This window comes from Mustelus asterias, chromosome 23, assembly GCF_964213995.1.
Source record: "Mustelus asterias chromosome 23, sMusAst1.hap1.1, whole genome shotgun sequence".
In the NCBI taxonomy this organism is placed as follows: domain Eukaryota; kingdom Metazoa; phylum Chordata; class Chondrichthyes; order Carcharhiniformes; family Triakidae; genus Mustelus; species Mustelus asterias.
Window position 1 is genome coordinate 19,486,345 of NC_135823.1, and position 24,650 is coordinate 19,510,994.

A 24,650-nucleotide genomic window follows, 5' to 3' on the forward strand; every position below is an offset into this window, starting at 1 on the left:
TTTGGTCTTCTGCGCAGTTATTCCTATCCCCTCTCCTTTCATGAGAAGGTTGTGATGTTGGATTCACAGCCACAGGCTAAACAGAGCTTCTCTGTGTGTTTGGCACATATCCCCACCTATCCCTCCCCCCTCCCCTTCTGCTTTGTCTCAGTCAGTAATCCAGTCCCACGTGGTCCCAATCCTTCTTTATATCTGATTCTCAGCTGGAACTGATGTGAGCCCAGCGTCCTCAGTGCACAGCTGGATCATAGCAGACACAATGGCTTTAAGGGTGAGTATGAAGTTTCTAACATCTCCAGCTCCACAACTGAATTACTTATTGATTGAATAGTGTCCCATTGTGTTTGTTGGTGCACTGTTAAGTGGACAATGTGAGATGTATTTCACAATAAAACTTATTGATCTTCCTGATGTTGTGGTTTGATTAAGTCAAAATCTCGCCAAGATCAGGGAGTAAAAGTTATTACTTCAATCCCAGAAATGTCTGAGAATAAATGGAAAGAAAAATAAACGAAAATGACAGAAGGGAATTAAATAGGTGTCTGAAAATAGGAATGTTTCTCAGATTTGAACAGTTCATCAATTGTTGACTTTTTTAGTGAGAGTTTTCAACTTTTAAATTGCAACAATTGTAATCATAAAGCTTTTGACAAAGGATCATCTGGACTCGAAATGTCAGCTCTTTTCTCTCCTCACAGATGCTGCCAGACCTGCTGAGATTTTCCAGCATTCTCTCTTTTGGTAATAATGCTCAGGTTGTGGTTGTATGCAATATTAACATGCAAATCACAGAGTTAAGTAATAATGTAAATGGACGTGCGCAGCCTCAGGGTATTAAGGAGAACTCTGCCGGAATTCAGGATGACAAGATGGGTAGGAAAGTATATAGTGAAGTGGACATGATGAGGTTGTAGATGGATAGCGGTAGGTTGGGTGACTGGGCAAAAATCTGGCAGATGGAGTATAAATGTGAATTTGTTCTCTTTGGCAGAGAGAATAAAAAAGCAGAGTGTTACTTAAAGGAAGAATGACTGCAGAATGCTGAGGTGCAGAGGGATCTAGGTGTTCTTACACATGAGTAACAAAACATTATTATGCTGGTGCAGCAAGCAATCAAGAAGGCTAATGGTATGCTATCCTTCGTTATGAGAGGATTTGAACATAAAAATAAGGATGCTATGCTTCAGTTAGTAAGAAGTCTCACAACACCAGGTTAAAGTCCAACAGGTTTATTTGGTAGTAAAAGCCACTCGCTTTCGGAGCGCTGCTCCTTCATCAGGTAAGTGGGAGTTCTGTTCACAAACAGGGCATATAAAGACACAAACTCAATTTACAAAATAATGGTTGGAATGCGAGTCTTTACAGGTAATCAAGTCTTAAAAGTGTAGACAATGTGAGTGGAGAGAGGGTTAAGCACAGGTTAAAGAGATGTGTATTGTCTCCAGCATAGAGCATGAAAACAAGAAAGTGACGGTGAACTGTTATGAAGCACTGGTTTAGCCTGAACTGGAGTATTGGGTGCCATCTTATCGTTCATGCCTCGCCCCCACTGCAGCGAAGCCAAAGAAGTTTGCAGCCAGCCTAATCTCCCTTCACTGCTGCGGGATGGGAAAATCCCACCGGCGTGAATGGTGCTTCCAGCTATGGTGTCCAGTTCTGGGCACCGCACTTTAGGAAGGTTGGGACATTTTTTTAGAGGGTGCAGAAAAGATTTACAAGAAAACTTCTGGGGATGAGAGACTTCCGTTATGTAAATAGATGGGAGAAGCTGGGTGTGTTCTCCTCAGAGAAGAACAAGTTGAGAGGAGGTTTAATAAAGTGTTCAAAACCTTGAGGGATCAGGACAGAGTGGATAGGGAGTAACTGTTCCCATTGACTGAAGGGTTGAGAACCAGAGGGCAATGATTTAAGACAACTGGCAAAGAAACCAAAGGTGACGTGAGGAAAACCTTTTTTTATACAGTGAGTGTTTAGGATTTGGAACTAACTGCCTAAGAGTGTAGTAGATTTCTTCCACGGGTTTCCTCCAGGTGCTCCGATTTCCTCCCACAGTCCAAAGATGTGCAGGTTAGGTGGATTGGCCATCATGCTAAGTTGCCCCTTAGTGTCAGGGGGACTAGCTAGGGTAAATGCATGGGGTTATGGGGATAGGGCCTGGGTGGGATTGTGGTCGGTGCAGACTCAATGGGCTGAATGGCCTCCTTCTGCACTGTAGGGATTCTATGATTAATTCTATGGGTGGAATTTTATGGCCCCTTCTTTTTACGGATCTTCCCAGAGTCAATGGAGTTTGACATGGCTGGCTGCACCTCCACAGCGATGATGTTGTAAAATTCCACCCAATGAATGGTGAGGCTTGGAAATTTCCAGATATGTGTGGATGTGTTTCAAAACCCAGATTTGTGCCTTCGACAGAAAGATAGTAACTTGCATTTACATTGCAGCTTTGACCTCAGGGCCAGAATATTTTGAAGCCAGTGAAGTATTTATTTGAAATGTAGTCACATTGTCATGAAGGAAAGGCAACCAACTTGCATGTAGCAAACTCTCACAAAATGATCGGATTACCTGATTTTGGTGACATTTATTGAGATATAAAAATTGGCCTGCTCTTAGAACTGGAGAACAGAATTCCTACAGTGCAGAAGGAGGCCATTCAGCCCATCGAAGAAACATCTACCCCCCTATCCCTCCCCCCCGTCCAATCCCCATAACTTTTCACATTTACCATGGCTAATTCATCTAACCTGCACATCTTTGGACACTCAAAGGCGATTTAGCATAGATAATCCATTTAACCTACTCAACTTTGGACACTAAGAGGGAATTTAGCATGGCCAATCCTTCTAACCTATACCTCTTTGGACTGTGGGATGAAACGGGAGCACCCGGAGCAAACCCGCGCAGACACGGGGAGAATGTGTAAACTCCACACAGACAGTCACTCAAGGGCAGAATCGAACCCAGGTCCCTGGCGCTGTGAGGCAGCAGTGCTAACCACTGTGCCACCATGCCACCTTCATTCTTCTCCATGAACAGCTAAGAGGGAAGATTGGACAGTTTAACATCTTATCTGAAAGACAGCACTCCCAGCAAAGCAGCACTCCCTCACTGCTGCACTGGCTGGGTCAGCCTTTGTGTTCAGGTCTGTGGACCGGGCCTAACTCTGTGCATTTTGGCGCTGAAGTGAGTGTGTGCCATCAATGGGCCACAGCAGACAGTTACTTACAACAGTTCAATGATTGGCTTTTATCATGAACACACATTAGAGCTCCAGCCAACAGTTAACACTGGTCTTAACCACATCCAGTCTTGAAGTTGATAAAACTCTGCTGCACATTGAAGTCATGATGTGGAGAGGAACAGTGACCATGACCCATCTTTCAGCTCAGCTATCCTTCAACCTGAGGTTTATAATTTCAGATCATGTTCAAGTTAGGCTGGTTACAAGGCCCCGAATGTCCAAGAGAGATTTCGTTAGAGCTTGAAGTGGGACATATGAGTTTGATAAATTCCTGGTTTAGATACCTTAGTGAGAATAGAATCATCATAATGCAGAGAGCTTTGTAGAGTGGGAAAGACGTGTGGATGTGGGAGAGTGCGTGTGCGGGTGTGTTTATTATTATTATATAAGGGCATCCTTAATCATCTTGAAATTTTGGCAGGCATGTTTGGATTCTACGTGCTTGTTGTTTGGGGAAAACAATATGGACCATTTACTGTCACAAATGAGTTATTTTTGATTGAGTGCAGCCCATTCCGTTTCTCAAGGAATTCAATTTCACTCCATCAGAAGCTGCCAAATCCACGGGGTCTGTCTAATTGAAATTATTATTTTTAATTACATTTTTTGACGCCTTCTGCCGTTTTTAATTTGCTAAAATCAGTGAGAGCATTGCAAATTCATGCCCATGTTATTTTTTCCCATTATCTCCCCTCTTCTACAGTGACACTGACTCCATGGTGGGGTAAGGTTCCACCTGAGGCATCTTTCCAAGTCTCTAACCTTTACGTGTGAGCATTCACAATCTGTACTGGTGGATCATTCAATCAAAGGGACATCACAGCCTGTCCATATTCAATTATCACACCCACACACTCACCCACACACACACACACACACTTAAATAGAACACAGAACATAGAACAGTACAGCACAGAACAGGCCCTTCGGCCCACGATGTTGTGCCAAGCTTTATCTGAAACCAAGATCAAGCTATCCCACTCCCTATCATCTTGGTGTGCTCCATGTGCCTATCCAATAACCGCTTAAATGTTCCTAAAGTGTCTGACTCCACTATCACTGCAGGCAGTCCATTACGTACACACACACTCACACACACACTTACGTACACACACACTCACACACACACACTCACACTTACACAAACACACACTCACACAAACACACACTCACACAAACACTTACACACACACAAACACACAGACATACAAACATACACACACACGCACATGCACCCATACACACATATATATACACGCACATACACACACTTAAAAATGTGCATTTACACATACACACAGACATATTCGCACACACATACACAAATATGCACATAGACACATGCACACACATGCATACATGCACATACATAGATATACACATACACATATACACATATACACATACAAACACAGACACATGCATACACAGACACATGCACATGTACATACACATACATGTGCACGCATACATACACATATGCACACATACACACACATACTTACATACACACATATACACATACACACGTAGGTGTGCAAACATGCACACAAACAAACATACACACAGGTAACACACACATCTGACAGGTAAACGAGCAAAATACACTGGGTTAGATAGGCTGGGTCAAAATCCTGGAATTCCCTCTCAACAGCACTGTGGGTGTACCTGTACCACATGGGCGGCAGCGATTCAAGAAGGCAGCTCACCACCACCTTCTCAAGGGGCAATTAGGGACGGGTGGTAAATGCTGGTCTAGTCAGCGACGCCCACATCCAGTGAATGAGTAAAAAAACCTGGCAATCTCTGTTTTTGTTTTAATTCTCATCCCTGAAGCAGTTTGAACTACAACTGCTGAAACACCACATTGTGGATAATCCCGCTTGGCTTCCAGGATGTAAGAAATATCTGGATATTCAAGCTCCCGTTACTGTGAGGCAGAAGCCAAATCTGTCTTTCTCCTCTTGAATGGAGCGAACGGTGCGGAAGTCCACATCTCTGTCAGCTCGATTGGGAATGAAAGCACAGCTTCCCTCAGGCTGCTGTATAAGGTTCAAGGCAGCATCATTGGTTTCACATCAGTGGAGTTGGAGCAGACTCGGGGTATGAATATATTCAAATATTAGCTTAGGCATTGACCTGAGCACTTCCACTTATAATTCAAATCTGTGCTTATAGCCTTTATTCGCACACATCTCATCTGAGGCAGAGTTGAAAATATTTAGTCTGTGTCAAATCAGAATTTAATATATTCAGTGCCATCAGGTCTATTTTTCCTTCTCTTAATGTGCAAATTTACAGAGCTAAATGGAATGATTGAACACATTACAGCTATCTTTAAGCTGTTGAACTATCTAGACACTATATTCTTCAATCTTGATTCATCTGACTGTGTTTTATTACTCACCTCTGTTGCAAGGTGATCATATAAGCATTCATTTACAGACTGTTATTACACACTACTCAAAATATTAGATGTCTTCCCAGCTCCCGGGTTGTCATTTTCCACATGTTACAATTGTGCAACATCAGGTTTTCAGCCAAAGGGACAAACTTGGAAATTAGGATGGAAAAGGACTATTGATGCTGTTAGGGACATAGGAATTGGGAGCAGAAGTCGGCAATTCAGCCCTTCGAGCCTGCTCCGGCATTCAATCAGATCATGGCTGATCTCTCCCTGGTCTCAAATCACCTCCCCACTTGTTCCCCATATCCCTTTATCCCATTTTAAAATTAGAAATATATCTATCTCCTTCTTGAAACTGTTTAATGATTCAGACTCCACCATGCTATGGGGCAGCAAATTCCACAAATTCACCACTCTATGTGAGAAGTAGTTCCTCTTCATCTCAGTGTTAAATCCACCACCTCTCAACCTATACCTGTGACCTCTTGTTCTAGTTAGTATACAGACAGAGATAATACTGGAATCAATGTTTGCTGCATTAACTCCTAAAGTAAAGTATATTTATTAGTCACAAGTAGGCTTACATTAACACTGCAATGAAGTTACTGTGAAAATCCTCCAGTCGCCACACTCCGGTGCCTGTTCGGATACACTGAGGGAGAATTTAGCATGGCCAATGCACCTCACCAACACGTCTTTCAGACTCTGGGAGGAAACTGGAGCACCCGGAGGAAACCCACGCAGACACAGGGAGAACGTGCAAACTCCATACAGCCAGTGACCCCAAGCTGGGAATCGAACCCTGGGTCCCTGGTGCTGTGAGGCAGCAGTGCTAACCACTGTGCCACCGTGCTGCCCCCAGGAGCAGTGCTGGAAGGTAAAGGGCTTTGGTTGAATCACACAGAGCCATGTCGAGTCACTATGTAATGCGTCCTGTCATCGGGATGTTTTCCAGACAGTGGGATCAGATGCAGAGAGGCTGTCCACACACTCAGAAGAGATGGAAAGCCAACCTCCATCATTAAAAGCCGATTTAGGGACCATTTAATGTTGTGTTGTCATTTTGCTGATGTGGATTGACCCACCACGCTGCAGTGGGAGAACCCCACCCTCCCCACAGCCAGCAATGTAGCGACCTCCCAGTGGCAGCCGAACAGGAGTTAAAGATTTATGAGGTGGAGGGCCTACGGCGTGGCAGCAGCCGGGCCCCCTGATTTCTTGGAGAGATTCCCCCTTCATCACTCTGCCCTCTTTTAGCCTTGTCTTCTCTTGTCTGCTGTGGGCCCCAAATCTCCAGCCTGCCTCAACGGTAACCACCAATTCTCTAATCCAAACTGGAGACAGGGCCTGTGAATTGCAGGACAACATGGCGGCACAGTGGTTAGCACTGCTGTTTCACAGCGCCAGGAGCCCCGGTTCAATTCCGGCCTCTGGTGATTGTCTGTGTGGAGTTTGCACGTTCTCCCCGTGTCTGCATGGGTTTCCTCCCACACTCCAAAGATGTGCAGGTTAGGTGGATTGGCCATGTTAAATTGCCCCTCCCTGTCCCAACAAGTACAGGTCAGGTGGATTAGGTAAATATGCGGAAATAGGGCCTGGGTGGGATGCTCTTTTGGTCAGTTAATGCAGACTCGATGGGCTGAATGGCCTCTTTCTGCACCGTAGGGATCCTATGGTTCTATGGAGTCTATGTTTTCAGCAACACACATTTCCACCCAATATCAGGATCTGCGCACTACCAGAACAACCCAGGTAGACTTTTAAATTGTATTTTAGTGCCTTTAGGGTTGAAATATCGGAGTGGGAACCATTCAAAAGTCAGCAGGACTGGAAAATCCTACTGGCATAAAATCCTTCCATTGATTGTCTTGTGGGTTAGAAAGAGCTCCTTTGGGCCTTTCTTGCCCCAGGCTTTTCTCCACTGCTGACTGACCAAACCTCTCAGCTTCACATACCTGCCTCCCAGGCCGTAGCCCCATGGCTGAATTCCTGCCTGTCAAACATGTGATGGATCTGGCCTGGTTCATCTGGGTCAGCAAGAAAACGTAGACTGCAAGGCCTGGGCCTCCTGTCCATAGACACACAACGTTCATCATTCGCTCTGGCATTCACACACACACTGTACCCACCCTTCGGGCTATGGTACCTCAGTGTTTCATTAATCTCAAACAATTCTTTCTCTTTGTCAGATCAAACCACCCCAAGGTTTCCCCTTGCCCAGAATCTTGCAGCATCTTCAATTTTCTCAAGATTCTCTTCTACCTCTCCTCATGCGTCCTGGCCAATGCCTAGCTTATCTTGTCCATGGGAACTACCTCCAGTTTCCTTGACCCTATTCCTATCAAACTGCTGACCACCCTCCTGGTTCCTATGTTGACTGTCATTATCGGTCATTCTCCTTCCTGGGGTACTGTTTCCCCACCCCTTCAAATCTGCTGTTGTCACCTGTCCCATCAAGAAGTAAACACCTTTGTCTCCTCCAAACTTCCAAACCACCACACCAACTCCAACCTCCTTTTCCTCTCCCAACTCCTTCAACGTGCTACAGAAAGTACTGGAGCAGGTCTGGCAGAATTTGTGGAGAGAGAAACGCCGGAATTTTCCAACCTCGCCCCGTGGCTGGGATTCTCCCGTCCCGTTGCAGCGAATGGAGTTTTGGCTGAGCGCCAAATTCTCCATACCCAGCGGTGGGTACGGGCGAGATCGGAGAATCCCAGCCAAACTGTGTAAACGTTTCATCGACAGGAAGTGTTACCTCGGACCCTGTCTCCATAAATGTTCCAACCTAGTGAACATTTGCAGTGGGTTCTGCTTTTAATTCCAGATTTGCAGCATCTGCAGTATTTTGATTTTTTGTCCTTAAATGCGTCATCACTTTCTGAATCAACATCCAACTTAGTCACAATTCCACAATCGATTCCCCCCAATCAGGTTTCTGCTGTTGTCACAGAACTGAAACAATTCTTATCAAAGGTACACCTTATATCCTCTGTGACTATGATTGCCGTCGCAATTAGTTCTTCTATGCAGCCTTTTTACAAAGTTGACCATGCCATCCTGCTCCAATGCCTCTCTCGCTGAGTGGGGCAACTCTCAATGGGCTGCTTTGTTATCATTTTTATCATAGTCAGAGTATCACCTGCAGTGACTTATCTCTCTGTTCCCACACTCTGGTGACCCCAAAGGGTCTATCCTTGAAACCCATCTTGATGTTGTCCTTTCAAAAGTGTCCTGGTGACATTTTCTATAAACAGGTGAGGTTCTGGACACTGATGACCCCTCAACCTGATCTTATTTCTTCCTCTCTTGACCTTTCCGCTGTCTCTGATTGGTCATGCTGTTCGCGGCATGGTGGCACAGTGGTTAGTACTGCTGCCTCACAGCTCCAGGGACCTGGGTTCTATTCCCGCTCGGGTCACTGTCTGTGTGGAGTTTGCACATTCTCCCCGTATCTGCATGGGTTTCCTCCGGGTGCTCCAGTTTCCTCCCACAGACTGAAAGATGTGCTGGTTGGGTGCGTTGGCCGTGCTAAATTCTCCCTCAGTGTACCCGAACAGGTGCCAAAGTGTGCTGGCTAGGGGATTTTCACAGTTACTTCATTGCAGTGTTAATGTAAGCTTACTTGTGACACAAATACATAAATTTTAAAAATGAGCAGAAATTTCCTCTGACTAAATATCAAGAATAATGTTATCTTCTGTTCCCACTCCAACTGCCTGACACTGAACCAAACCATTTGCAAACTTGGTGTTATAATTCACCCCAGTTGAGTTCAAAGTTTAAGTTTTAAAGTTTAAGTTTATTTATTAGTGTCACAGGTCAGCTTACATTAACACTGCAATGAAGTTACTGCGAAAATCCCCTAGTCGCCACACTCCGGGGCCTGTTCGGGTACACTGAGGGAGAATTAAGCATGGCCCATGCACCTAACCAGCACGTCTTTTTCGGACTGTGGGAGGAAACCAGATCACCCGGAGGAAACCCACGCAGACAGGGGGAGAACGTGCAGACTCCACACAGACAGTGACCCAAGCTGGGAATTGAACCCGGGTTCCTGGTGCTGTGAGACAGCAGTGCTAACCACTGTGCCACCGTGCCACCCTAGACATGTATCTGCCCACATCATTAAGAGTGTTTACATCCTCCTCCATAACATTGCCCCACTCTACCCTTACCTCAGCTCATCTGCTGCTGGAACCCTCACCTGTGCTTTGATTACCTCGAGTCTTGACTCTCCAATGCTCTCCGGGCTGATTCCCCATCTTCCACCCAACATAAACTCTCCATCTTCACTCACAGCATCTTGTTCACTCATCATCCCTGTGTTCACCCAACCACTCTGGCCCCCATTCCAACAACGCCTTGGTTTTCAAATTCTAATCCTTCTGATCAAATCCTTCCTGCCTCTGAAACGTGCTCCTGCACATCTTTGAAGTAGAAATCATAGAATCCCTACAGTGCAAAAAGAGGCCATTCAGCCCATCAAGTCTGTGCTGACAACAATCCCACCCAGGCTGAACCCCCATAACCCCGCATATTTAACCTGCTATTCCCCCTGACACTAAGGGGCAATTTAGCATGGCCAATCAACCCAACTTGGCAGGAAACCGGAGCACCCAGAGGAAACCCACGCAGACACGGGGAGAATGTGTAAACTCCACACAAACAGTCACCCAAGGCCAGAATTGAACCCAAGTCCCTGGCGCTGTGAGGCAGCAGTGCTAACCATTGTGCCACTGTGCCTCCCGAACCACTGCGCTCCTCCAATTCTGCCGAGTTGCACGTCCCTGCTTTGAATCATTCCATCATTGGAAGCCATGCCTTCAGCTGCCTGGGCCCTATGCTCTGAAACCCCTTCCCTAACACTCTCACTCTCCCGATTTCTTCTTCCTATTTTACTCTACCTGTTTGACCAAGCTTTCGCTCTTCTATCCTAATATCTTGCAAAGGACTGGCTAGACATGGAACAAAAGCAACAAAATTTGACCAACAGTCTTACATGATTAATCAGACACAAAGCATAGCTGACAAAACCGCCTTCATTAATGTTCACCGCTATTTCTGTAACCAGATAAATATTCACTTTCCTCTCAGCTGATTTGTTACTCAGAAAGTTCTAATTTCTAATTTTCACTTTTAGCTTTGTGTAATGGCCGTAGAAAGGATATTGCTACAGTGACTGAGAGAACCGACCATTCACAATATCAATTGTTTGGACATTGTAATAACTCTGTTAGCTGTTACAAAGATGATGCATGTGGGAAAATAGGGAGCAGCGACATAGTTCACGCAATGGAACAGTTAACTTCGATTTGATCTGATTTATTATTGTCACATGTATTAGTATACAGTGAAAAGTATTGTTTCTTGTGCGCTATACACACAAAACATACCGTTCATAGAGAAGGAAAGGAGAGAGTGCAGAATGTAATGTTACAGTCATAGCTGGGGTGTAGAGAAAGATCAATTTAGTGCGAGGTAGGTCCCTTCAAAAGTCTGATAGCAGCAGGGAAGAAGCTGTTCTTGAGTTGGTTGGTATGTAACCTCAGACATCTGTATCATTTTCCCGATGGAAGAACATAGAACATAGAACATAGAACATTACAGCGCAGAACAGGCCCTTCGGCCCACGATGTTGCACCGACCAGTTAAAAAAAAAAACTGTGACCCTCCAACCTAAACCAATTTCTTTTCGTCCATGAACCTATCTACGGATCTCTTAAACGCCCCCAAACTAGGCGCATTTACTACTGATGCTGGCAGGGCATTCCAATCCCTCACCACCCTCTGGGTAAAGAACCTACCCCTGACATCGGTTCTATAACTACCCCCCCTCAATTTAAAGCCATGCCCCCTCGTGCTGGATTTCTCCATCAGAGGAAAAAGGCTATCACTATCCACCCTATCTAAACCTCTAATCATCTTATATGTTTCAATAAGATCCCCACTTAGCCGCCGCCTTTCCAGCGAAAACAATCCCAAATCCCTCAGCCTCTCCTCATAGGATCTCCCCTCCATACCAGGCAACATCCTGGTAAACCTCCTCTGCACCCTCTCCAAAGCCTCCACATCCTTCCTGTAATGTGGGGACCAGAACTGCACACAGTACTCCAAGTGCGGCCGCACCAGAGTTGTGTACAGTTGCAACATAACGCTACGACTCCTAAATTCAATCCCCCTACCAATAAACGCCAAGACACCATATGCCTTCTTAACAACCTTATCTACTTGATTCCCAACTTTCAGGGATCTATGCACACGTACACCTAGATCCCTCTGCTCCTCCACACTATTCAAAGTCCTCCCGTTAGCCCTATACTCAACACATCTGTTATTCCTACCAAAGTGAATTACCTCACACTTCTCCGCATTAAACTCCATCCGCCACCTCTCGGCCCAACTTTGCAACCTGTCTAAGTCTTCCTGCAAACTACGACACCCTTCCTCACTGTCTACCACACCACCGACTTTGGTGTCATCAGCAAATTTGCTAATCCACCCAACTATACCCTCATCCAGATCATTAATAAATATTACAAACAGCAGTGGCCCCAAAACAGATCCCTGAGGTACACCACTTGTAACCGCACTCCATGATGAATATTTACTATCAACCACCACCCTCTGTTTCCTATCCGCTAGCCAATTCCTGATCCAATTTCCTAGATCACCCCCAATCCCATACATCTGCATTTTCTGCAGAAGCCTACCATGGTGAACCTTATCAAACGCCTTACTAAAATCCATATATACCACGTCCACTGCCTTGCCCCCATCCACCTCCTTGGTCACTTTCTCAAAAAACTCAATAAGGTTAGTAAGGCACGACCTACCTGCCACAAAACCATGCTGACTATCACCTATCAATTCATTACTCTCCAAATAACTATAAATCCTATCCCTTATAATTTTTTCCAACATCTTGCCGACAACAGAAGTGAGACTCACCGGTCTATAATTCCCGGGGAAGTCTCTGTTCCCCTTCTTAAACAATGGGACAACATTCGCTAACCTCCAATCTTCTGGTACTATACCAGAGGCCAACGACGACCTGAAGATCAGAGCCAGAGGCTCTGCAATCACTTCTCTTGCCTCCCAGAGAATCCTTGGATAAATCCCATCCGGACCAGGGGATTTATCTATTTTCAGACCCTCCAGAATATCCTGCACATCCTCCTTATCAACTGTAATACTGTCTATTCTACTCCCTTGCAACCCAGTGTCCTCCTCAGCTATATTCATGTCCCCTTGCGTGAACACCGAAGAGAAATATTGGTTCAATGCTTCACCAATCTCCTCCGGTTCCACACATAACTTCCCTCTGCCATCTATAACTGGCCCTAAACTTGCCCTAACCAACCTTCTGTTCTTGACATACCTATAGAACGCCTTAGGATTCTCTTTAACCCTATCCGCCAAAGTCTTCTCATGTCCCCTTTTAGCCCTTCTAAGCTCGCTCTTCAACTCCCTCTTAGCCAATCTAAAGCTTTCTAGTGCACTACCCGAGTGCTCACGTCTCATCCGAACATAAGCCTTCTTTTTCTTTTTAACCAACAAAGAAACTTTTTTGGTGCACCACGGTTCCCTAGCCCTACCAATTCCTCCTTGCCTGACAGGGACATACCTATCACAGACTCGCAGTAGCTGCTCCTTGAAAAAACTCCACATGTCGGACGTTCCCAGTCCCTGTAATCTCCTAGTCCAACCTATGTTTCCTAATTCTCTCCTAATAGCCTCATAATTACCCTTCCCCCAGCTAAAACCACTGGTGGAAGAGAGCATGTCTGGGGTGCGTGGGGTCCTTGATTATGCTGGCTGCTTTTCCGAGGCAGTGGGAAGTGTAGACAGAGTCAATGGATGGGAGGCTGGTTTGCGTGAAGGACGGGGCTTCATTCACGACCCTTTGTAGTTTCTTGCGATCTTGGACAGAGCAGAACCCATACCAAGCTGTGATATAACCAGAAAGAATGTTTTCTATCATCCAAATGTAAAAGTTGGTGAAAGTCGCAGCGGACATGCCGAATTTCCTTAGTCTCCTGAGAAAGTGGAGGCGTTGGTGGGCTTTCTTAACTATAGTGTCGATATGGACCAGGATAGATTGACTCTGACAATCAGCCCGGCTCGTCCCTGATCTCAAGCCCATGGGGGAATTACATGAAAGCAGTGTGATTGGAGGGGGTAAGGCTTGCGGTTCGGGGAATTTAGTCCTTTAGAAGCCAATTCTAGAGCCCTACCTTAAATAGTCCCAAAGATGTCGACAACCTCATCTAATCCTTCCCACTGCAGGGAAAACAAATTAGCCAGGGAGAAAACAAAATGTGTAGAACTGCTTACTTAAAGAGGAATGGATTGCTTTAATAAAATGCTGTTTCTGTTTGTGGGCAGTTTGAAGCTTTGTGTCCTGAGGGCCTATGTCCTGGTTGGAATGTGACTCTGAAGGGTGAACCAACCTCAGAAGCCAGAAGGTAATTAAAGAGCGTGCCTCCTACCACCATCACCATACATTTTCATAGCTGGCTTAGCCCCCACAATGCTTACCATATCATTACAGCCAATCCATATCATTACAGAGTAGGTCTCTTCCATTCACACAGTGGTAGAAATTAGAAACATTTCTGCAGACAAACTGGGGTTTACACTCCTGACCTCCCTCAGTAGCCAATTCTGGAAGGTGTGTGTGTGTGGATATAGGGTGAGGGCAAAGTTGGACCACATACTCCTCCAAGCTCAAAATGGGAACCCACATTTGAGCGACACACATCTCATCTCTTCATCTTCCCTCTGTCGCTTCCTGTCTGTTTTCTCATTCTCTTCTTCACCCGTTGACACAAGGGAGAAACAGAGAACCGAGGATGTCTCTACAGCCATCTTTCAACCACCAGCCAGAGAGCAGGGGGCACTGGACATCACGGGAGAACTTGAAGATGGAGGTCTTCCAACAACTCAGTGACAGAATTAAATATCTCACAGTCACATGATGTACACTCTTGCTGTCAGCTGTGAGTCCAATATGATCTTGTGCATAATGATTACTTAAAACATTCTTACCTTGACCATTCTAATTCATGTCTTTAATTTCCCACAGGGGGTTAAAGTGGGATAGAGAATCATAGAATCTCCACAGTGCAGAAGGAGGCCACTCGGCCCATTCAGCCTGCACCACAATCCCAGCCAGGCCCTATCCCCGTAACCCCACATACTTACCCTGCTAGGGTCAATTTATCATGGCCAATCAACCTAACCCGCACACCTTTGGACTGTGGGAGGAAACCAGAGCACCCGGAGGAAACCCACGCAGACACAGGAAGAATGTGCAAACTCCGCACAGACAGTGACCCAAGCCGGGAATTGAACCCGGGTCCCTGGTGCTGTGAGGCAGCAGTCCTAACCACTGTGCCACCCTGCCGGATGCAGGAGGGGGTATGGCAGAGGAGGGGAGTCCTCTTGAGGGTACACCATTACGCAGTAACTCAGGTACTCCCACTAACTGGGACTAACAATGCGGATGGTTGGGTTTTGACCGGGTGACTCACATATCAGAAGCGAGCAAGAGCAAACCATGGAGACGGGAACAACTATGGAGAGTTTATGTCGGGGGCCCACACAATGCTCGAGGCTCTTCTCCATCGGGCACAGGTGCAGGGGGTGATTTTGGGCCCACTCCCATTGTGTGTGCGAATGCCAGCAGGGTCTCAAGATCCAGAAATCATATACGTTGCTGGCAAGATTGTGATTTCGGATTTTCCCCACACCTCACTGGTTATGTCATCAGGTTCACACTCACAACAGGCAAGAACCTGATTTCCATACTGTTAGGGACCAGATCAGAAACTCCAAGATAGATTATGAAGTTAGCCTAGATCCCAACTTCGTTCGATCTTAGCATTAATGTGAGCATAATGTGTTTTGCTCCACGTGTGATTCTATCGATGCCACTATGAAGCTTTTATTAAAACAATTTTATTTAACAATACTGCTTAACTATAACAAAAAGAATTCACATAACGTTAGCAATTGAAACACTTAAACATGACAATTCTTAACTGCTAGATATCTCTATTAGTTCCAATTTAATCAATATCCCCATAGACATAAACTCCTCTTCAGAATCAGTTCGCAAAAACACACAGGCATACATGAAACATAGAAACATAGAAACATAGAAAAACTACAGCACAAACAGGCCCTTCGGCCCACAGGTTGTGCCGAACACATCCCTACCTTCCAGACCTACCTATAACCCTCCATCCTATTAAGCTCCATGTACTCATCCAGGAGTCTCTTAAAAGACCCTATTGAGTTCGCCTCCACCACCACTGACGGCAGCCGATTCCACTCGCGACATGAGTTGCTAGTCCTCAAACCTTTTAAAATCTCTGGATGGAAATACAGAGAGACATACCTGGCTTCTGACCCTCAGGCAGCAGCCTCCAGAGAAACACCAGTCTTCACACAGCAGAACTCCGGAGAGAGAGAAAGAGGGAGAAAATACCTTTTGCCTGTCGCAGACCACAAAAAAAGAGCTGCTGCTCTGATCAAATTCAAACAGAAACTGCCTGTTTTTTTTCCTCTGTAAGCCTAGCTCCTCCCATTAGCATATGACACAGTCAGGCCAATCAACCTAATCAAACCCTATTCTGAAACCCCAGGGGACAACCCAAAAAAAAAACAAATCCGCATTAACTCAGATTAAAACAAACACCCCAATAACTAGGAGTAATTATTCTTCTGGATTCTTAGCATGAGTGTTGACAGTTGCAGATAAATCAGCACCGTTAAACAGAGTTGAATCTTAACATCCCCTGCACAAGGAATATGACACAAATACATTTCTAAACTGCAGAGTATTGTCATAATATATTTCAATAAATTTGAATATTATTAACATGCCCCTCACCAAATATTGACCTCCGGTATATTTTCAAACTGCACCAATGTGGTTTCACGTCGGCGCAGTGTTTTTGCTAACTGATTCTGAAGAGGAGTTCATGTCTATGGGGAATATTGCTTAAATTGGAACTAATAGAGACATGAACCTGTATTGGGGATCCACCTGGGAATGCAAAGGTGAGTACATCCCCAGGGGAGGGGGACATAATCAGGCAGTGGCCTGGCAATGCCCTCTGCCACTGTTCCCTGGCACAGGTTGGCACTGCCAGGTTGGCACCATGCCCATGCCAACCGGGCAGTGCCAACCTCCCCAGTGGGAGCCTCATGAGGAAGGAGGAGGATTCATTTATATGTGGTGGCTGGCCAGAGCCGGCAATATGTGTTTGGGGGGTGGGGGGGAGGAGTGTTAGGGAAGTGGGTGCTGTCTCTGACTGTGGGGGGAGGGGGTGGAAGGGGCCAGTGTTCGACGGTGGGGGAGGGGGTGTTGGAAGGGCTAATGAACATAGGGGGAGGGAAATTTAAAACTTAAACTTAAAAAAACTGAAAGGGCAATGATCGTGGGGGGAGCAATCAGAGTGAACAATGGCTCTGATTGTGGGGGGAGTCGGGTGAGGTATCAGAGTTGAGTGCCGGCTCCAATAGGGAGGGGTGCATGTTGTGGGAGGGAGGGAGGCCTCTGAGACCTCCGTGCTGGGCTGGGGGATGAAGTTTTATGCAGTCTTGATCGGAGCTTCCTTTAAAGATGGCACCCTGATCTCTGATCAGCCGGGATTGGCCGGCATGTTGCGGTCCCGCCCCCCTGTATGATGGTGTGAAACACACTGCCTTGATTTAGCTTTGGCTGAGCATGGTAAGATCTGGGAGAGAAAAAACACCGGTTTCTCTGGAGAGAAACTCGCCGGTTTTCTCACCGGAAACAACACTGCCATTTTTTGGTAAAGTTTTGCGGGCAATGATCGTGGGGGGAGCCGGGATGGGGGTGGGGGGAGGCCTCTGATGGATGCCACACTGTTGGTAGGTGTTCCGGCTGCAATGTGCAAATAGATTGGAGGAGTCTGTCTCAAACATACGCAGCATGATGTCCCGGCCTTTGCAATATTATACTCACCCACAGGAAGAGTGGCCACCTGCAGGGAGCATTAGACACAACAACCCCAAAGAGTGCAAGAACGCTCTCACCGATGGCTTGCACACTCTGGGTGGAATCTTCTGGAAATTGTCTATTTTCAGCAGTGGGACCCGTTCCCAATCCAACCCCGCCATGAGTCTGCTGTACACACTCCGGAGTAATCTTCCACAAGGTGACCCCCTAATTGTCCAGTCAAGGACACGAGTGGGTTCACGGGACTGCCGGCCCAGTCAGAGGAACCCTCGACATTGGAAGGCCAGCAACCTCACCGGGAGAGGGGAGGCATTCTCAGGAAGAGAGGCGAACTGGGCCGAGGCTGGCAGGAGCCGTTTGGACTGCGGGTTTAACCTTTACTACCTGTGGTGCCATCATTGGGCCACGAAGACTAAGGGTTCGATCTTACCAAAATAATTCTAAGTCCAGGACAGGCGGGTTTCCATCTCAGTAAATGACACACATGCTGCCTCTTGTCCTCTGGCTGAATCTGCCCAGTAAGAAGTTTAACAACACCAGTCCAACGCCGGCATCTCCACATCACGAATCTGCCCCACACAGGGGGCAGGTAGGGCAGCCTTTGGCAGAACCCTCATGGGCTCCATGAGGGAGAACGTGCAGACTCCGCACAGACAGTCACCCAAGCCAGGAATTGAACCCGGGAACTGGTGCTGTGAGGCACCAGTGCTAACCACTGTTTGCCACTGCTGGTGCCCTGGCCACATCATGTTCCCCTCACTTTCCCCTCCTCAGAATGGTGTGAAGACACTCTGTGCCTCATTCCCCCTGCAGGTGCAAACCCTGTTGCAGAGCACAGCAAACCACAACCACTCTGGACACACCCAGCAAGCCATTCAGTTCAAAGGCAATTGGGGATGGTCAATAAATGCTGGTCCAGTCAGCGACGCCCTCTCTTATGAATGAATTTGTTAAACAACTGGCTGGTGCCTATTGAAGGGCCTTTCCAAATCAGTCCGGGCACCTGAAGGACATCTTCAGCTGGCCTACGGTTCGCTGAACGACACACCTGGTTGTATTATGGCATTCATTGTATCATTCCGAGGCTGCATACTTGGATCCCTCACTGGTGGCACTGGCCTTTGAAGTGAATTTCCCTGTTCCTCTGGGAAGTTAGCTTCCGGGAGAGGTCCGGGAGGGACCTATTTCAGGATGTAAAGCATCGATGCATTTTCCCGGGAATCTGGTGCACACCGGCAGAAGCATCTTTTGTGGTGGCACAGATGCTGCACATTGATAGTGTGGAAGACATTGCTCTACACACCCAAGTGAACCCAGGCATCTTGTTTGCCACATGTGAGCAGTCGAAGGTGCCCTGCAACTGTAAGAAGCCAGCCCTGAAAACCCAGGGACCTGCTCACTCTGACTGGCATCACTAATGCAAAGTTGGCATAAATCCCCCCCCCCCCCCCCCCCCGACGCTAAATGAGCTATCGTGTCTGAAGCATTTGTGAACAGCTGACTGTGAGAGGCTGCTACAGGCTCTCATTGCGCCCTGGGACAAGCTCGTGATCTGGTCAGTGAAAGCAGTGATGACTCTGACAGGCAGGTGTGGTCACCAGGTGAGTGGGCAGCTGGCATTGCTCCAGCAGATGACAAATATCTGCCGAGCGCTGATTCGAGAACCTGCGACACTAAAATTGGAACATGTCAAGGAAGCTGATCCTCTGTCTCTGTACCCTGTGCTGTGGGTACGGCTTCCTTCAAGCTGCACCTAATCATTGAGTCAGTACAGCACAGAGGAGGCTACTATTACTGCGCCTTATAGTGCCAGGGATCCGGGCTCGATTCCGGCTTTGTGTAGCATTTGTACATTCTCCCCGTGTCTGCGTGGGTTTCCTCCGGGTGCTCCGGTTTCCTCCCACAGTCCGAAAGATGTGCAGCTTAGGTGGATTGGCCATGCTAAACTGACCCTTAGTGTCCACAAATGTGCTACCCCCCTCGTTCCCCCCCCCCCCCCGCCCCCCCGCCCCCACCCCCCCACACACCTAGCCTCCCGTCTCAGAATTCGCTTGGGGGTGAGGGGGGGCAGTGTAAGATTCTGCCCAGTGTTTGAGTATGCTGGCTCTAACTCATTGGCTGCCATATTGAACTGCAGCTCACCATGCTGTGCTAAATGGTGTTGTCAATTTCAGCGATATTAACAGTGGGTTTAACTGCGGATACACACATTCTTCACAACTTGCCAGTGAAAACAAGGTAAGCCGGGTTTGGAATGTCCCAGTGTGTACAGAACACTTATGGAACTGCCCTCTTAGGTTAGAGAAACTCAGGAGGCTTGTTCACCTCGGAGCAAAGGAGAACGAGAGTAGATTTGAGGTGTAGAAGGATTTAACACATTTGGAAAAGGAGACAAAGTTAAGTTGCTCCCACTGTCTGATGGTGCAAGAACGAGAGGACACGGGGTTAAGGGTTTTGGACAAGAGATAAATGGGGAATGAGAGGAAGATGTTTTTCAAGACCTTATGGGGGTAGTGTATAACTAAATGGATGAGATTCCCCTCAGAAATCCACCCAAGCCCAGACACAGTTTCATGTTTGGGCGGGTTGGACCTAAGGCAATGGAAAATCTACCACTTCACCATTTTATAGCCACTTGAGGACCTTATCCCACCCAGTCTCAATTTTTAGATTGGCAGAACTGGTTGTGGGTAGAGGGGAAAGTGACTTTTAGACTTTTCCCCATTTCGGGCAAGATACCTTCTGAAGGCCTCCTCAGAGTTGAGGCACCCCCCTCTCCCACTCCGCCAAAAGATGTTGGTGCTCTGGGACATGCTCCCCCCACCCCAGCCCTATCCTACCTCCCGCACCCTTCCCAACATTGCGTTTGCCACTCTCCCAGCTCCCCCAGCCCCACCATCACCAACCACCCCCGTCCCCCCCAACCCCCCCTCCCAACGCCAGGACTTAACTTTCCAACGGCCCTGGAACTTAGTCCTAGGCAGAGCGCTGCTGTACCGCTTCTGGCCACTGCAGCGCTCTGCCTGGCCAGAGTTGTTGGCCAATTTGATTGGCCGACACTTCTCACGGGCGAGACCTCCTTCCAAGCGTGGACCCAAAACCCACCCACTGTCAACCAATGCTCAAGTGAGTGTTAAATGGAGGTGGGAGGTTGAGGGCCGCTGGCTGTGTGTTAGCCATCTCAAGATGGTGACTGCCGATCGCACGCCACCCTTAAAATTCTACCCACTGTTAACATGCGGGCTTTAAATGCCACACCCATTCCCAAGCCCATTCGCTTCTGCAAGTTAGAATCCACCTTACTGTCTTTAGCCCATGTTACAGACCCTGACCACTGACTCCATCGCCATCCTTAACCACTGTCAAAGGCTGATACAGCCTATTGAGATCTTGGCTGTCTCTGGCTCTGATATGGACCTCCCGCCTACACCCAGTCCATCAGAAAGGCTGCTTATCTCCACCTCTCCCACCTCAGCTCGTTAGCTGCAGAAACCCTCACCCTCACCTTTGTTATCTGTAGACTTGACCATTCCAACGCTCTCCTGACTGACTTCCCAAAACCTGAGCTCACCCGAACCATTCTTGCCCATAAGCGTGCTTGGATCATGTCGCGTTCACCCATCACCCCTGTGCTTGCTCTACTACAGAGGCTCCTTGTCTAGAAATGCCTCGTTTTAAAATTCCCACCCCTGTTTTCAAACTGTTCCGTGGCTTCACCCCTTCTTATCTGAGATGTGTGGGTTAGGCTAAATTACCCCTTAGTGTCCCGAGATGTGTAGGTTAGCGGGGTAAATACATGGGGTTACTGGACAGGGCCTGTGTAAGATGCTCCGTCGGAGAGTCAGTGCAAATTTGATGGGCCAGGTGAACTCCTTCTGTACTGTATGCATTCTAGCCGGAAGTTTACCACCTCGCCTGCCCCAGAATCGGCGAGGCTCGCAGAACAACATTCTCCGCTGGCCTCGGGTGGGATCTTACAAGCCTCGGGCGGGCGAGGTTGTAAAATTCCAGCCTATGATTCTATGATCTCTATAATCTCTTAAATTCTCCAAGAACTCTGAACTTCTCCAATTCTGCCCACTTTCACATCTCCAGTTTTATTTCACCACTATTGGTAACCGTGCCTTCTGCAAGCTCTTAACTTTGGAATTCTCTCCCTAAACCTCTCCTCCATCTCTATCTCTCTCTCTCTCCCTTCCTTTAAGGAGATCACTAAAATCTATCTGCATCCTGTCCTAATATCTCCTAATCAGACTGGGTGCCAAATTTAAGCATTGCCAGTATGAAGCACCTTGGAATATGGAAGGTGCTAAAATGAATGCAAGTTCTTTTACAGACATTCATAAGAGCTGCCGTGAGTTGATGTAAAGGATTTGTTAACATGGTGCTTTGTATTAAAGGAGACTTTAGGTGCCAACACTTTCATAGTACATTGGTGCACCTGTCACTGAAGTGAAGACTGCAGTCCTTGTTCGTGCTATGTTACCAAACCAGCATCTATCTCAATGTCTCCTTTTCAAACTCATCTCTTTCTTTCTGTCTAATCTCATTTTCCTTCTTTTCTCTGTCTGTTGTTAGCTTTCTCCCTTCGGCCTTTCCATCTGTCTGTTCTCACTCCATTAAGAACATTATGCAGCATTGTTAAATAATAAAAGTTGACACTGCAGCATGAGCTCAAAGTCAACGATCTTTACGTTTTGGCAAATTCATTAAACTTGCCATGACAGGGGACTTTGCAAATGGAAATGTATCGCTGTGAAGGTGTGAATGTGGAGACAAGGATTGCATCTGAAACACATGAATTGCAGTCCAGCTAAAAAAATGCAGTCACATGTTGACATCACATGCTGAAGCTATTCTTCAACCTCCAGTGAGATTTGGAGAGAGAGCCGTGATTCAGGCTTGTTTAACTGCAATGTTGTACAAGAGAGGCATTATACAAGACCGTGGGCTGAGATTGCGCAACTCCGCTCTTCGAAGCTGAGGTGTTTAAAAAAAACACACACAGAAATTGCTGGAAACACTCAGCAGGTCAGGTAGTGCCTGCGGAGAGAGAAATGAGGTTTCAGATCGATGACCTTTCATTCGGACGGAAGTATCTGCAGTGGAAGACACAGCACCAGGCAATGCAATAAATTCACCACTGAGAGACTGAGTGCCCCTTACTTAAATGTTACGGATAATTGATTTTTATATTTGAATGCAATGATGATCTAGACAGGAATTTGAGGTGTGTCTTAATGTGAACATTTCTTTGCATAATAGGATGACATGTTACTAAAAATACCATTGAGCAGCAGTGGTATAGAAACATAGAAACTAAAAGCAGGAGTAGGCCATTCGGCCCTTCATTTTGATCATGACTGGTCATCGAATTCAATATCCTGATCCCCCTTTCTCCCTATATCCCTTGATCCCTTTAGCCCTGAAAGCTATATCTAATTTATTCTTGGAATCAGACAACGTTTTGGCCTCAACTACTTGCTGTGGTAGTGAATTCCACACACTCACCACTCTCTGGGTGAAGAAATTTCTTCTCACAGTTCTAATATGTTTAGCCCTTATCCTCAAAGGCGACATAGGACACGATCTTACTGGCCGTTACACCACGCTCCTGCTACAGTGAGGTTGGAGAATTTGGCGACCAGCCAAATATCCGTTCACTGCGGCGGGATGGGAAAATCCCACCGGCGTGAACACTGGTAAGATTCCGGCCCTAGATTCATAGAGGTATATAGCACAGAGAAAGCCCCTTCGGTCCATCATGTCGGTGCCGGTCAAAGGCAAACCACCTAACCATTCTAATCCCATTTTCCAGCACTTGACAAAAGGTCTTTGGCCTGAGCATTGGGCTGGATGAGATGGGGAGGGAGTGGGGTGGGTGGTGAGATCAGAGAATCCAGCAGGACGAGTTTTACTCAGTTGCTGCTGAATTTAACTGTAAGATTTGATTACCCTTTTCGTCCTGTTTCCTGCACTGATAGACTGGCTGTCAGGCTGCTAGGCCTTCGGTACCAGTCTGAGGGAGAGGCGGAAGGGTTGGCGGCGGGAGGTGGGTGATGGAAAGGAGCAAAGAAGATCAGGATTGGATTGGATTCCCCATTGCAATGCATTGAGCAATCAGAGTCAACCTGTCTGGTTGGAATTTAAGTAAAAGCTTTTCAGTTAACTGTTCCCTGGTGCATTCTCCATGACAATGCCTCTAACAATCAAAGTCCACTTGCCAACCAATTAGCACACTCTTCTCTTGCAGTATAAATTGTTGTTCTCAGTGGGATTTGGTATTCTTGAGACCCTGGCCTGATTAGTGCAGTTAACAGAGTGGAAAATCATGTCTCACAAATTTGATTGAGTTTTTTGAAGGGGTAACCAAGAAAGTAGATGAGGGCAGTGCAGATGATGTTGTCTACATGGACTTTAGCAAGCCCTTTGACAAGGTACCGCATGGTAAGTTGTTGCATAAGGTTAAATCTCATGGGATCTAGGGTGAGGTATCTAAATGGATACAAATTTGGCTGTGGTTGTAGAGGGTTGTTTTTCAAACTGGAGGCCCAAGACCAGCGGTGTGCCTCAGGGATCAGTGCTGGGTCCACTGTTATTTGTCATTTGTATTAATGATTTGGATGAGAATATAGGAGGCATGGTTAGTAAGTTTGCAGATGACACTAAGATTGGTGGCATAGTGGACAGTGAAGAAAGTTATCTCCAATTGCAACGGGATCTTGATCAATTGGGCCAGTGGGCTGACGAATGGCAGATGGAGTTTAATTTAGACAAATGCGAGGTGATGCATTTTGGTAGATTGAACCAGGGCAGGACTTATTCAGTTAATGGTAGAGCATTAGGGAGAGTTACAGAACAAAGAGATCTAGGGGTACAGGGCCATAGCTCCTTGAAAGTGAGTCACAGGTGGACAGAGTGGTGAAGAAGGCATTCGGCATGCTTGGTTTCATCGGTCAGAACATTGAATACAGGAGTTCGAATGTCTTGTTGAAGTTGTACAAGAC

At 46.7% G+C, this 24,650-nt stretch overlaps 1 protein-coding gene across 1 annotated transcript in view; it reads left to right on the top strand.

Annotated features, from left to right (window-relative positions):
* Positions 1-219: 219 nt before the first annotated feature.
* The window catches only part of grifin (galectin-related inter-fiber protein), a 40,250-nt gene continuing 15,819 nt past the window's right edge, over positions 220-24,650 (top strand). The window contains exons 1-2 of the mRNA XM_078239792.1: positions 220-271; positions 14,037-14,116. Of these exons, the coding sequence (XP_078095918.1) occupies positions 260-271; positions 14,037-14,116 (92 nt within the window). The 5' untranslated portion in view covers positions 220-259. The remainder of the gene's footprint in view (positions 272-14,036; positions 14,117-24,650) is intronic.